Source organism: Grammomys surdaster, unplaced genomic scaffold, assembly GCF_004785775.1.
Source record: "Grammomys surdaster isolate TR1022 unplaced genomic scaffold, NIH_TR_1.0 126546, whole genome shotgun sequence".
In the NCBI taxonomy this organism is placed as follows: domain Eukaryota; kingdom Metazoa; phylum Chordata; class Mammalia; order Rodentia; family Muridae; genus Grammomys; species Grammomys surdaster.
Genome location: NW_021621338.1, coordinates 4,954,877 through 4,968,535, shown reverse-complemented (window position 1 = coordinate 4,968,535; position 13,659 = coordinate 4,954,877). Strand labels below are relative to the sequence as shown.

The window sequence follows — 13,659 nt, the reverse complement described above, 5'->3', positions numbered from 1 at the left end:
TGGGGGGTGTGTAAAAATGTGAGTCCTCATGGGGGAGAGGAAGCACTTGTCCTGGGAGGAAAGGGGGGCTGATTAATCGGGGCGCTAATGAGCAGCAGGGAGAGGAAGCTCAGAGGGGAGGGGGAGGCGGCTCCATCGATCCAAGCCGCGGAACCAGCAGCTGAAAAAAAAAAAGTGAGAAGGGAATCGATCTGAGGGAAACGGCAGCTGCTGGGGATTAGAGCCCGAGGTCCACACGCTGTCCAACGGCCACCCCTCCCCTGCGTCAGCCTGGCCCTGCAGTCTCAGGCTGGCCCCAGGGAGGGTCACAAGCGTAGCTCCCCTTGGGGGTTAAGTTTGCTGCTCAGCCCACCCTGGCAGCAAGGCTAGGTCAGGCCCCTCATGAGGGGCACACCAGTGTGTAATCCACCTGCACACCTGGTCCTAGCCGTGTATGGTGCTCTAACTAGATGTTCCCAGCCTTTCAGCAAAGTGGCTTCCCAGGGCCCCACAGCTGGGTTTCCCTACAAGTCTAGGTCAGCAGGCTCTGGAAGTTGGGAAGATAAGACCTCTGGAGACAGGTTCAAGTGCTGCTTTTGGCTGGGACACAGCAGAAGTGGAGTTGGCACTGGAAGCAGGTGCTGAGTTCCTATGGAAGGGTCCAAGTGACCACAGACAGTTAGCTCCCTCTCCATACCCTGGCAGTAGTCTCCCATAATTTCTCACCCCCTCCGTTGACTTCTAGACCTTTCCAAAGCCCCACCCCACCCCCTGCACCACACACCCACCATTCCTCCTTTTCTTTCTTCCCTTTTCTCCCAATATCGATTTTTCTTTACTGGGTTTTTAAAAAAAGGTGATTTAATTGCTTTTTTAAGGTTACTTCAGTCTGGGGCTCTGCCAAGAAAGTGGGAGCTGCCCCCCAGCCTCCCCCCAGCACTCACCACTGCCTGATACCCTCGCTATCTGCCGAGCGCTCAGGGTCAAGCTGTCTCCACCGCACTCTGACCTCCATCATGACACCCCTCCCTCCCTCCCCCACTGCAGGTCAGCAGGGACTCTTCCACCTCTAAAAGGAAAGACGTTGGGTGGTAACTCCATACCGGGGATGGGCTCTGTGGGGGAACTCCAGGGCATTGGAATGAAGCAGCAGTTTGTTACATGCAGACTCCCACCATTGCCTGGTGGCCAGCCGTCTCTAATTGTCCCCAGGTCCCTACCATCCAGTCTCCCAGACCTCCTGGAATCAGGGTTCCCAGTGGGGACCCCATCCTTCCAGCCCATCTCTTGGCAGTTTCGAGTCACTCTCCCCACCCCCAGCCCCTTCTGGCCCCCTTTCTATCCCCTCATACCCCCTTTGCCTCTGGCCCTGTCCCCTCTCCCCCCCTTCTCCCTGCTTCCCTGCCTGCCTCCTTCTCTGCCCGGCTGCAGTTGGGTGATAATCTCCCTCATTTAGCCTCCCGGCTGCTTCCCCGGCTCATTGCCCAGCTGGTCCCTGGGGCCCGGCCCAGTTTCTTCCCCACCCCCACCCCCAGCCCTGCGCCCAAGCTCCCTCAGCCTTTCCCTATTTCTCTCACCCATTCCCTAGGGACCAGCTGCCCCCTTGGGGTGGGGGAGGGATGGGGGGAGCAGAGCTGAGGGGAGCTGGCTAGGACCTGAGCTAGCAGTAGGCTAGTGGAAGGGGCTGCTAGGGACTCCAGAGTTTGGACTGTGGGGAGGGGCTAACGTTCAGGCAGAATGTGAGCCCCACTCGGGTTCGTCTGCCCTCCAATTATCCCCATTTCTCAGATTTGTTCACAGCCCAGTTCTCCCCGCAGTGAAACTCGGAAAGAGAAGGTTAGCGAGAGAAGGAGGCAAAGGTCAGAGTACACTGGGCTAGGCAAGTCGGGAAGGGTGAAGGCAACAGGAGGGCAGGGTGGATTAGTCAGAGGTATTGGGAGGATGCTTGGAAGTTTTACTTGAGCAAAATGTCTCCAAAGGAAAACCCAAGACTCCCAGGACAGAACCTGAAGGATTTCCCAGGGAATCTCTTCACAGCCCAGGGAGTCCCCCAAAGCGAGCTTTTTCTGTTCTTTCCAATCCTATGAGGGCTCCTGACTCCCCTGGCTGGCTGGCTATCTTCATAAACCACACAACCTTTGAACTCCTAAGGAGCATTCTATAGATCGAGTCCCCAGCCTCCAGATCCCAAGGGACACCTCCTTGACACCCGCCGCAGCTCAGAATTCTGGACCTGGTGCTGACTGGGTGGGAAGCCAGTGTGGGACACACGTGGGCGGGAAGGGACAAGGATGGGGCGGGGGGTTGGGTGGGGGTGGGGCAGGGGTGTCTCTGGCCTGGCCAGACCTGGCTGGCGAGCGAGCAGCAGTGACAAACGGGCTGTGCGGGGGCCGAGGGGCGGGGGGCGGACGGCGGCTGATTTATCTGGGTTATTTATGCCACGGACGAGGCAGGAGAAGCGGTTAATGAGAGTCCCGGCGAAGGGGGATGGGAAGGACTGGACGTGATCTGAGGCAACTGAAGAGGGTTAGCGTCCCACCTCCAGGCCCTGCCCCCACTGTCACCAGTACTCTCTGCACCCCAACAGGGCCCTCCCTGGGCTATCTCAGAGGAGCATCGGCTCCTCTGCCTTACACTCGCACTATCTATCCCTATTTGGGTATTCTCAAGCGGAGGTCATTGGTCACTGGAATGGAGAGGGTGGGATTCAATCTTAGGGAAATCCTGAAGGAACTAGGGAGGGGACGTGGAAAAGGAGGGCAGGAAGAAGAAAGAAAGATACACATCCTGACTGACTAGAAACAGATGAAGTATGAGGGGTCGGTTGAGAGGGCTGAGGTAGAAGAGGGAGGGTGGGAGTCGGTGGGCAGCCCACAGACCCTGAGCAGAGGCTAGAGAGAGGGTGAAGGGCCTTCAGGCACTAATCTGGTGTCAGACAGGGAGCCCCAAGATGGGGGTCTGAGTGACAGAGAGGCTAGGCAGGAGGTGGCGCTGGTCAGAGAGCAGGAAGGAGGGAGAGAAGATCCCGAGAAGGAGGAGGAGGAGAGGGCTTTGCAGCAGCGAAAGCTGCTGGGAGCAGATAAGGCAGCACGGCAGCAGGAGGGATTAAAGCTCCGAGGGGCATGGGGAGGGGGTGCCGAGTGGGATGATGGGAGGGGGCAGGGAGGAAAGGGTTGAGGGCAAGACACCCGGCCACAGAGGCGAACAGGGAAAGGAGATCTTTGAGGGGCAGGTTTAATCAGGGTCTATTAACTAGGAGAAGAGAAAGAAGAAAACTCTTGATCATCCGTTCTGGGAAGGAGGACTTTCCTGTCATGAACAGTCCTATACCCCCCACATGCCCGGGGTGGAAAAGCTAAGTCAAGCGATGAACTGGGGAAGGTAGAGAACTGCCGAATAATAGGGTTGGCAGAGGCTGGCCCCAGGAGATGCTCAGAACGGATCTGGAGATACTGAGGGCACGCAGCGCCTCCTTGCGGTGGCTAGTGGAACACAGGAGAGTCAAAGGAATAGGTCATTGATGCTCAGTCCACTGTTGTAGACACCCCACCTGACTAGGGGTAGGCATCCTTATGGGGAGGGGTACAGCCTTAGAAAAAGAGTAAGTTGCTACCCAGGGTGGGCTCCGAAAGTGTCCCTTATCATCCCTTGACCTACTAGAAAGGTGTTCTTGGTGCCAATAAAACCCTTTGCTTTGCTTCCCTAAACCTAGCCTAGGACAATTCAGAGATGGCTTGGTGATAGAAGGCAGCCTTGTGGGAAGAAAGGGAAGGAGAGGGGGGTGCGGGAGGGGAGCGGAGGTGGCAGGCGGGGCTGGGTAATTGCGTGTTTGCCAGTTCTCAGTCTCTGCACACAGGGAGCGTGTGTTGGTGGGTGTTGCTTCCCTTTGAGGAGTGTCTGTTGGCAGAGGTGTCAGTGTGTCTATCTCAGGGGTCTGGGCTCTCCTCGGTTCCCACCCCCTTTTTGTTTTGGGGATCATGGCTCTGGGCACACCCAGCTGTGTTCCGTGCTGATGCGGCAGATGTGGCGGGCCCCAGCTGTGCCTGCTTCCCAGAGAGAGGGAGGAGGCTGCAATCTGCTCCCCCAGAATGGCTGCTAAGTGCCAGGGGGAGGGCCTAAGAGAGAGGTAGGATTGGGACCTGGGCAACCCCCGAAGGACATGAGGGAGGGCACTGCCTCCCCCAGCCCTACTCTGACCAGTCCTCCCCAACCCTAGCCAGCATTCTTGGCTGTCTCTCTCTCTCTTGCTCCTGAAGTCCATCCAAATTTTTCTCCATACTCAGACCCTGTCCTTAGCTCTCCTCCCCTGTCACCCCATCCAGTTTGATGCCAGGGACCCACCCCCTTTCCCCGGCCCCCAACTCGCTCCCCTTCGATGATTTTACAGAATAATCTTTTTATGGAAACTGGAAAAAAAAAAAGCACTAATGGCAGGGAGCACACCCCTCCCCCGCATCCCTCCCCCTGCTCACCCCTCCCCACTTCCCACCCCAGTTCCTTCTGGCTTCTCCCTTCTCAAACCCACCCCTGAACCAGTATCCTCCTACACCTCTACCTTCATGAGGCTAATGAAGGTTGGATGCAAGTCCCCAGAGGAGCAGATAAGGGGGCTCCCTGCTGCCCCTCTTGAGGCTGAGTGCTGTGAGCTGCCCCCTTGGACAGTTGAGGCTTTGGCTTCTCCCAGTGCAGAAGAGTGCTTGGAAGGACTGAGGGCATCGCCCCTTACCCTTGAGACACTTTACACCTGAGACCCCCTCAGCCTAGGCAATGCTTTGAAGATTTTGGCTTCCCTGCGCCATACCACCTTCAAACACTGACCCTTTCCCCTTCCAGAGCCTCTTGCCATCATGTCTCCACCCCCACTGGGTCTAGGAGGGGGGTCCCGGGGGCCAGGGCCTGACACAGACTTATTGGATTTCACGGTGTTTTGCTGAGAAAATAATTAAATTATCATATTTATGATGGAGCTGCCATGGCCTCTGCCAACCACTTGGAACAGAAGGGTCAGGGTAGGGGGAGGAGAAGAAAGGAACCTATAGCCTGGCTTTGTGATCTAACCACCTCCTAGACCCTTCCTTAGGGAGGTGACCCCAGGCTGATGGTTTCGGATGTGACAGGTCTGGGTTGAAGGCAGGGCTGGGAAGAAACCAGGGAAAGGGGCTGTGGAGACTCAGATTACAGGTTAGGATTGCTAAAACCTTGGGCCATCTCCCCCAGCTCTCATCCAGCCCTCATGGCATGGCAGGTCATCTCTAGGGCAGTCCCCAGGTCAGCCTTGGTCCAGTTCCCATATATCTTTCTAACTGCCTGCCCGGAAGGCTATGAAATCCTGAGATCTGTCCCAGACCCTGGTGTTGACAACAAGGTCCCGACACCCTGCTGCCTGCCACCCAAGCAGGCTGCCAGGACCCCCTCCTGTCTCCCACCCAAACCCTGCCCCCCTATTCTCTTCGGGTAATTAGATTCCTCTCAATTAGCAGATTACGATCATTACCAGCTCATCTGGCAACTAAACTCAGCACCCACAGCTGTGGAAAGGGGGGTGCCAAGAGGGGCACACTGGGGTCATGGGCAAACATAGAGATGTGCAGAGAGCAGGGCTATGACCTGCTAAAAGGTATCAGACTGCCAAGAGGTAAAGGGGCCTCTTCTAAACCAGACCTCTGCCAGAGGAGTTGGGGAATGGATCCTGGAAGACCCCTGGGTAGGGGCAAACCCCCCAACTCTCCAGAGCCAGCCTGGGAGCAGATGGAGCTGGCAAAGCGTTAAACAGGCCAGGGCTGGGTCTTGGCATGGAGCTGAGGAGAGCAGGCTGCTGAGTGTTCAGCCTGCGTCCAAGCCTCCCAGCAAGTGTGCCCACTGAAATCCTTCAGCTTTCGGCATTCTGGAAAGCCAGGCCCAGGGAGGCAGACAAGCAAGCAGGGTGAAGGTCGTGGGGGCCAGCAGGCCAGGAGCCTGGAGGGCCTTCCTCCAAAGCAGCTAGTGCAGAAGGCTGAGGCAGTGGGAGGGGGAGATTTACCAAGACTCCGAATTCATTATTCATGAGCCAGCAGCAACGACTCCAATTTAAATGCTAATGTGGGGGGCCTGACTCAGCTGCCCCTCTTGTACCCACCCCCAGCCCAGGCACAAGCGGAGTCCAAGCTGGCTCCAAGGTTCATTGGGGTTTATTTGGGAGTGGAGAGGGAGGCCAGGTATCCCTGGCCACACACATGGCTCCCTACAAGGTGGCTTCCTCAGGTCCTTTCTGGACAGAGCTGGCCAGGCAGGCAGCAGCCCAAAGGAGAGTGGGCAGGAGTCCTGGGGGCCTTTTGGCAGCATCCTCACAGGATGATTTGGTTGGTGAAGCTTCGACTTAGCTCCTTATGTGGTAGAACAATCGAGTTCAAGATGAGCACCTCGGCAGGGATCCGTACACGGCAGCCTGAAGTGTGGATGAGGGCACCAGGAACAGGTCGTGAGAGGTGATGAGACAGAGAGCTGGGGCCATGGCTAGGCCTGCCCATCTGTGCTCCAGGCCTCATCCCCCAGTGATTCACCCAGGCTGGGTACATGGCACAATCTTGATAAATGTTTGCTTAAGGAATACACACATACTCGAGCGTACACGCACACAATACGTACAAGAACAAACATTCCCTCTAGCCATCACCTGTGGAGCTTCCTAACTCTCACCCCCAGCCCCCAATGAACCATACCCAGGATAGTGATGGCAGGAAGCAGCTTTCCATCTTTGAAGAGGCTCTCACTGTCCATGCGAGCTCGGGGGTCATTGGGATTGGGGTCATTGGGAGTCCCCTCTACGCGGGCCCAGCGCCCCACAGTGCTCCCCCAGCCCACAATGCTGTGAAGGACACAGGTGTGCTCCTGTTAGATAGAATGGCTCAGGGTGAGTGGGGAAGGAGGCAGGCACAGGAAGGTGTGGGAGATGCAGAGCCTGCAGCCGGGCTCACCCCTCTTGTTCTGGAAGGCATACCTGAGCCCTCTCCCTCAGCCTCTTGGGTACAACACACTGCTGTGTGCCTGGTTCCTACCTGCAAAGTGGCTCCGTGGAGGACAATACTCTCTCGAAGACGCACACCCTCGCCTATGGTCACCCCCTTCCCAATGGAGACATTGGGGCCCAGCTGTGGAGATGATCATCATACTTTGAGGGACTTGGGGACACAACACGTTTTCCAAAGCAGGGAGACACACCAGCACCGGACCTTAGTCCCTAGGTATCCCCATGGGTCCCAACAGCCTTTCCCTGAAGCTGGGGCCACAGCTTACTTACCACAGCTGATGGGGCCACTTTAGCAGTTGGATGGATGTAAACATTTCCTAGAAGCAGAAGAAACAACCTAGGGGCAGATACCACAAAACACATCTGGACAGGAAGGGGAGGAGACTGAGCCTTCTCTTCCACACCTGAAGTGAAGAGTGTAGGCCCAAGGGCGTGGAGGAATAAAGGGTGATAATGGGATGGGGCCGGTACCTCTGATTCGTGGGCCCCCTGGAGTGTGTCTGGCTAGACGTTCTGGGTGAGTGATCTGGTATCGCCCCAGATAGAGGCGTGAGGCATAAAGGGCTGAGCTAGGGACCAAAAGGGGGAGGTGCACTCAGGGTCCAGCAGGGCCTGTGCCTACCACCCCAATGCCACAATCTTGAGTCTCAAGATCCGTGGCACAGGCTCTTCCCTAGCCCCCCCACATACCCTGCAGACTTGATCTGGCTCCAGATACCATCGGTGAGGTGCACATAGATTTGGCCCTGTCCAGCCAGGGCTGAGAACACATCCTGCTCTAGTCGGATGGTCCCTGCGCCAGGCCATGAGCCTGGAGACTCCTCCCTGGTCGAGAAAGGAGGAGACATCAGTTCCCTAGGTGAGTCTGAATACAGAGTTCCTCTAGGAAGGAACAGAAGGGGCTTTTGCCACTCTCCAAGCCCTCCTCTAACTTTGCTCCTTTACTAAGGTCTATTCAAATCCTAGGCACCTCTTCTACTATCCTTGATTGACTACTCTCACTGGGGAGCCCCAGGCCTAGACCCCACTCCTCCCATCCCTGCTTATGCCCACCCTCCCCCCATTCACCCATTTAGTTCCCCTCCCTCACTGGATGGCAAAAAAACAAAAAACAAAACAAAAAACAAAACAAAAAAAACCCCAAACTCACCCCTGAGCAAGGCAGCTGGTGAGGGCAGAGACAGTCACAGAGAAGGGGGGGGGAAAGAGATGGTAGAGATGCCAGCTCAGCGGAAAGAGATAGAGAGGCCAGGAGAGATGGAGAGAAGCAGAGACATAGCAGAGTGAGAAATGCTGTCAGCAGATGAATGAGGCGTGAGATGGGAGCTGGGTGGGGAGGGGGGACCCAGTAGCCAGCTTTCAGGCTTGGGAGGGACAAACCTGACATTACCCAGCAAGGCTCTGGGCAGCCTGAGCGAGTGTGTGTGTGTGTGTATGTCTGCACTTGAGCGCATGTGCACCCAAGTGTGTGTTGCCGTCTGTTCTCAAAGATGTCTCTGGGACAACCAGGGCTGGAGAGAAATGGACCAGAAGTGGAATGGGCAGGCAGTGACAGAGGAGGAGCTGGGTTGTATAAGGAAGAGGGACAGAATGAGGTTAGAAGGGGAGGGGCTGAGCAAGGCAGGCTACAGATGACAGTGGGAAAGGGCAAAGGGAGAGAGACCGGGAGCAGGGTGACATGGAACCTGCAGAGGCTGGCAGGGGGCATGGGTCTGGGACAGGGATGCTTGGGGTTGGGTCACAGGGTCATGGAGCCTGCCTCACAGTTGCCCATCCTGCTGATTACGCTGGAAAACATCCCGGAGAGGCTTCAGGGCTTCTGGGGAGAAAAGGTAGATGCCACAGTTGATGATGTCACTGATAAAGGTGCTGGGTTTCTCCACATAGTGCAGGACCTGAGGAAGTGAAGGCAGAGTTCACAGTGGAAGGCGGGCCTCCACACCACCACCTCACAGTACATCACCCCCAGGCCCCTCTACGCCAAGAGCAACTCCTGAAGTTCACACCTTGGCCCTCCCTGGCTTCACATACCCGGGGGGCTACCTGTGCTCCGTCCTCCCTAACTACTGGTATTTCAGGAACATAACTGGAAAATAACCAGCCTCTGGGACGTCCTTCTCTGCCTCTTCCTCTGGAAAACCTCTGTTTGGAACCCAGTTGACATTGTTACTCCTTGTCACTCTGCTGCCAACTGCACTTAGCTCTTCGGACCTGACACCCCTAACCTGTGGTCATACCTCACTGTGCCAAGGACTGGCTTTTGACTATCTATCCTGATAGACTGAGGTTTCCTGAGAGGTGAAGAATGTGGTCTGTGGTTCTGTTTCTTTTATGTTTAGCTGGTACCTGCCACAAAACTGCACACGTATGTCAGCACACACATGTACCTTCCGTGGAGATCTAGCTATATCAAACTATGAACAAGTAAAACGGTTTGTGTGTCAAAGACCAAGAGATTCGGGGTCAGGGATTTTTCACAAACAGAGACAAGGCTCCTCTGGCCTTAGAGACTATGCTCCCACCTCAGTAATTAAGGGTCACCAAGCTACTTCCTGCCTATCTTTGCACAAACCGTTCTCTCTGCAGCCTCCTTCATCTCCGTTTCTTGAAGGAAGCCCTGCCCCCTCATGTCAGGCTCTTGCTGGGCCTCTCTCTGTGTTCCATAGTGCCCTGTGCATACATTTATTAAGACAGCACTCCTACAGAAACGAGCTAGCACCCTTCCCCGTCAGTCTCTCTTAAAGGGCTACAAGATGATTTACTAGGGAGGGGTAGGGGGGATGGTGCACAAACTGTCCTATCTGTTGGATATGATGGATTCCTCCTGAAAGTGTTCTCAGCATCCCCTAGAGGTGCAGGGTATGGGGTTGAGCTTACAGAGAGGCACCCAGCCCCATTCCATGCTCACCTCATGCGTCTGTGGATTCTCAACGATGCAGCCATAGTTGAGGGATTGTGTCCTGTTAGCCTGAGAGACAGACATATCCAAGACAGTGACCTGCCTCCTCCAGGGCAGCCAAGGCTGTTTTCTCTCCCTTTCCTCTCTTGCCCTCTAGCACCTGGCACGCAGCTCTGACACTGACAGGCCTTCAGCAGAGTTGAGTGCTGACAGCTGCCCTCCCTCCCCCTACTTCCCAGTAACCAAAGGGCTCAGGGTTGCCAATGACACCTCTGTAACTGTTGGAGTAGCACAGCTCCCTCCCAACACCCATCCCTACTCCAAGACCTACAGTGGCCCCAGTCTCTCTACAGCCTTCAGCCCTTCCAGCCCCCTCACCGTGGTGCCGAGGAGTAAGAAAGGGTGGCGCTGGCGCCTGTGAGCATCCAACATGGCACTCAAGGGGAAGTCAGAGCAGACATCAGCATTGAGCACGAAGAAGGCCTCAGGTGCCCCAGCCAGGATTTGGTCCCGAAAATGGTAGAGGCCACCTCCTGTGCCGAGGGGAGCAAACTCCTGCAGGTACCTGTCCCCAGGAACCCCAGCCAGCTCAGTGAGATACCATGAGCCAGGGTACCTGACACACACTCCCCTGATACCTCCATCCTTGTCAGAAGTACTTCAGGCCTAGGCCTGCAAAGAAACCTCATATGAAGCAATTCTGATGCCCAACAGAAGTACCACTTAGGTATGGCCTAAACCCTGGTGAAGACTACTGACTCAACCCATTCCCAAGAACTTTGAGACTCAGACACACACACACACACACACACACACACACACACACACACACCTGACTGGAAGGTTAAACTCCTGCTGGGTGGCTTCTAGGAACTGGGTGAGAGCCTCATCAGGCTGGTAGAAGCCAATGAGTAGAATCTCCTGCATCCCAGGGACCTAGGACAAAGTAAGAGGTTGGCAGAGAAATTTCTGATGGGAATTGGGAAGGTCTGGGTACTACTGGTCCAGAAGTCTAGAAGATACAGGTTGAGCTCTGGTGAGTATCCTGGGTAACCAGCCAGCCTGCCCTGCTTTTCTGTTGAACAGTGAGGAAGTTAGAACACTCAGCTCCAATCTTCCCATTCCTTGTATAGTCTCCCATGCACCTGGACTGGAACGACCCTGTCCATCAAGCCACAGTAATGTATAATCTAGTCATCTCTTCTGCCTTTGTTTCTTTGTAACCCCCTCTCTCAGCACTGGGGATTGAACCCAAGACCTCACACATACTAGACAAGTGCTTTCTCTCTGAGTTGTATCTATAGCTCATATATGTGTGTCCATGCATATGTGGGGGTACATATGCCCGTGTGTAAATATCCACATGGAGGCCAAGGCCAGTCTTGGATCTCTACGTGAATCTGTCTTCAGGAATAGGCCACCTTGGTTTTTTTAAGCTCTCACTATGGTCTGGGACCTAATGATTGGGCTAGACTGTGCTGGCCAGTAAGTCCCAATGATCCCCCGTCTCTCCCTTCTCAGTGCTGAGATTGCAAATCCATCACAAAGACTGGCTCTTTTAAAAGGGTGATGGAGAGTGAACTCATGGCCTCACGTTTGTGCAAGCAAGCACTTACCAACCATCGCTCATAATATATTATTCTAAGTTTGATTCCAGCATAAGATGACAGGGTCATTTATTAAGGGTCTGCATGGAATTAGGCATTTTACAGCTTCAACACTCTACACGGGGGGCGCGCGCCCCCCCCAATCTCCTTTACAGATAAGAAAACCAGAGATGAAAGAGGTTGAAATTTTGCTTGCTCCAGGACTCAGCAGGAAGACCAGACTCAAACTCAAACCTCACCTATCCCAATAACAAAGCAATAAAGAAAAGGAGCTACAGCGTGGGGCTCACGCTTTATTATCAATCCCCCCTGCTATGACTCTAACTTATACTCTAAGATTCCTGCCTGACTTCACATTCCATACTGTAAAAACTAGGTGTGAAGCCTGAGCAGCAAGAGGCAGGGAAGTCAACAAGGCTGGCTGCATGCACACCCTGAAGCAGGGTCACTCACAGACACCTGGGAATGGCAGCCTGTGGAGTTGCCACTTGCTGGGAAAAGACCGTGGCTGGGAATGGAAGACAGACACACAGCATGAAGGAGAGGAGCAGGGAGTATGGAGTGAGGGGAAGAACTACAGGGTTACCTGGGCACAGGCTTCTATATGGTGCTGGATCATAGGGACGCCTGCCACAGGAAACAACGGTTTGGGCACCTCAAAAGACAAAGGCCTGAAGCGAGTCCCTGAGAGAGGACAGGAGAACATTTTAGCTTCCTATTTCCTTCTGTCCCAAGCCCATCCACCATTCCAGTCTACCCACTACCCCATTCCCCATCTCCTCACCCTTCTGGGGGCCTCCAATGAGGATCACAGCTTTAAGCATGACGACCGTTGTTTACCTAAACCTCAAACCACAACAGAAGAATTACAACCAGATCTCATACCCCCAAATCACAACACACTGTCCTTTCCTAGGATGGAAACTCAAAAGTTCAATATAGTCCCTCCTTGGGCACACCACCACAAAGTTCATCCCAATCTAGAACTTGGTTGGCTTCAAATACCTGTACCCCTCCCTTTTATCTCTAATCACTTCTCTTTGGCCATTAACAAATTCTGTAAACTCAGGTATTCAGTGGAGCCCCATCTCTGACGGAAAATCTCAAAAACCTGAAACCTCCAGTCCCAATGCCTTGCAAATGACTGCTTCCTCTTCCTAGATGCTCAGCTCTCAATCCCAGCGGTAAGTATGGAGCCACAAACCTTGAGTGAGCTTAACTTCAATCCTATGAATAAGCCCCAAGTACTGAACTAACACTAACCTGCATTTGATGAGCACCAACCCTAACACCTCTAGGTGAATGTGAATCCTACAACTACCTACATGTGCTTGAATCAAAAGACAGGTTCCCTTGACATGTCAAACGCTGAGCCTACTACTCCAGCAGTGCGCATACTGACCACTGGTGCGGAATCTCTGGATTCCAAAGACTGATTGCTGACCTTCTCGACCCCACAATTGAATCTGTCCAATACACGTCAGTTTCTCGTAGCCACTGGTTATGGAACCAACACAAGCGTGGGCATGAGAAGAGCAAGACAGGCCCTGCGAACCTTCCCTATGTCTAGGGTCCCTCCGCTACCCCTACCCTGCCCACCACCCCTCTCCACCATGTAGGTCCTTTTACCACTAGCTCCCTTTACGCCAGCTTTGCCGCCTGCCGCTGCTTGCTCCTTCCGCGTACGTGTCTCCTTACAACCCGCGAGAGCTCTCCTTCGCAGGTGCTGCTGGGAATTGTAGTTTTGAAAACGTCCTCGCTCCAACTCTAATAAGACAATTGGGAAGTGTGCTGGAAACCTGAAGTTCGGTCAAGGCATCGTGGGGCAAGGCTTAATGAGGAGAGAGAGGAGTGAGAATGAAGGCTAAGAAGTTAGGCCTGGAAACTAAGATTGAGACCTAAGCTTTTCCAGTATGGGCTCAGGGACAGCGGAGAACTTAGTCACACTTCGAAGAATCTTCTGGGTGGCCAACTTTGGAAGGGACGGGGGCTGAGGTGCAAATAGCTGGGAGAGGCCGCAGCTAGACTGAGCAAAAGAAAAGAAAGAAGTCATAGCTCTAAGGTTTGTGCAGATGAGAAGTTTGACACTGAGAGAAATCCTATTCCAGATTACTGTTTGTAAAATCGGACTAGGCGCGCTTTCCAGATTTCCTAGTGACTCCAACATT

General features: G+C 54.3%; 1 protein-coding gene across 3 annotated transcripts; it reads right to left on the bottom strand.

Annotated features, from left to right (window-relative positions):
• Nucleotides 1-6,124: 6,124 nt before the first annotated feature.
• Gmppa (GDP-mannose pyrophosphorylase A) lies at nt 6,125-13,196 on the bottom strand. Of its 3 annotated transcripts, none has more exons than XM_028760584.1 (13): nt 12,817-13,196; nt 12,276-12,337; nt 12,078-12,175; nt 10,717-10,820; nt 10,263-10,449; nt 9,894-9,953; nt 8,750-8,880; nt 7,676-7,810; nt 7,457-7,554; nt 7,256-7,302; nt 7,014-7,106; nt 6,678-6,846; nt 6,125-6,403 (listed from the first exon to the last, which is right to left on the bottom strand). In XM_028760584.1, the coding sequence occupies exons 2-13, from the start codon at nt 12,313-12,315 to the stop codon at nt 6,303-6,305; spliced, it is 1,263 nt and encodes a 420-aa protein (XP_028616417.1). In that variant the 5' UTR covers nt 12,316-12,337; nt 12,817-13,196; the 3' UTR covers nt 6,125-6,302. The 3 variants fall into 3 exon arrangements, with proteins under 3 accessions (XP_028616417.1, XP_028616415.1, XP_028616416.1); XM_028760582.1 differs by having other exon boundaries at nt 13,121-13,196; XM_028760583.1 differs by having other exon boundaries at nt 12,894-13,096.
• Nucleotides 13,197-13,659: the final 463 nt, after the last annotated feature.

Excerpts from the sequence above, each read along its gene's own strand:
- Gmppa (XM_028760584.1), bottom strand. The coding sequence starts at position 12,315 with ATGCTTAAAGCTGTGATCCTCATTGGAGGCCCCCAGAAGG. Across the intron at positions 10,821-12,077 it reads ATATAGAAGCCTGTGCCCAG|GTCCCTGGGATGCAGGAGAT; the intron begins GTAACCCTGTAG and ends ACTTTGTCCTAG. Across the intron at positions 7,555-7,675 it reads AGCCAGATCAAGTCTGCAGG|CTCAGCCCTTTATGCCTCAC; the intron begins GTATGTGGGGGG and ends TTTGGTCCCTAG.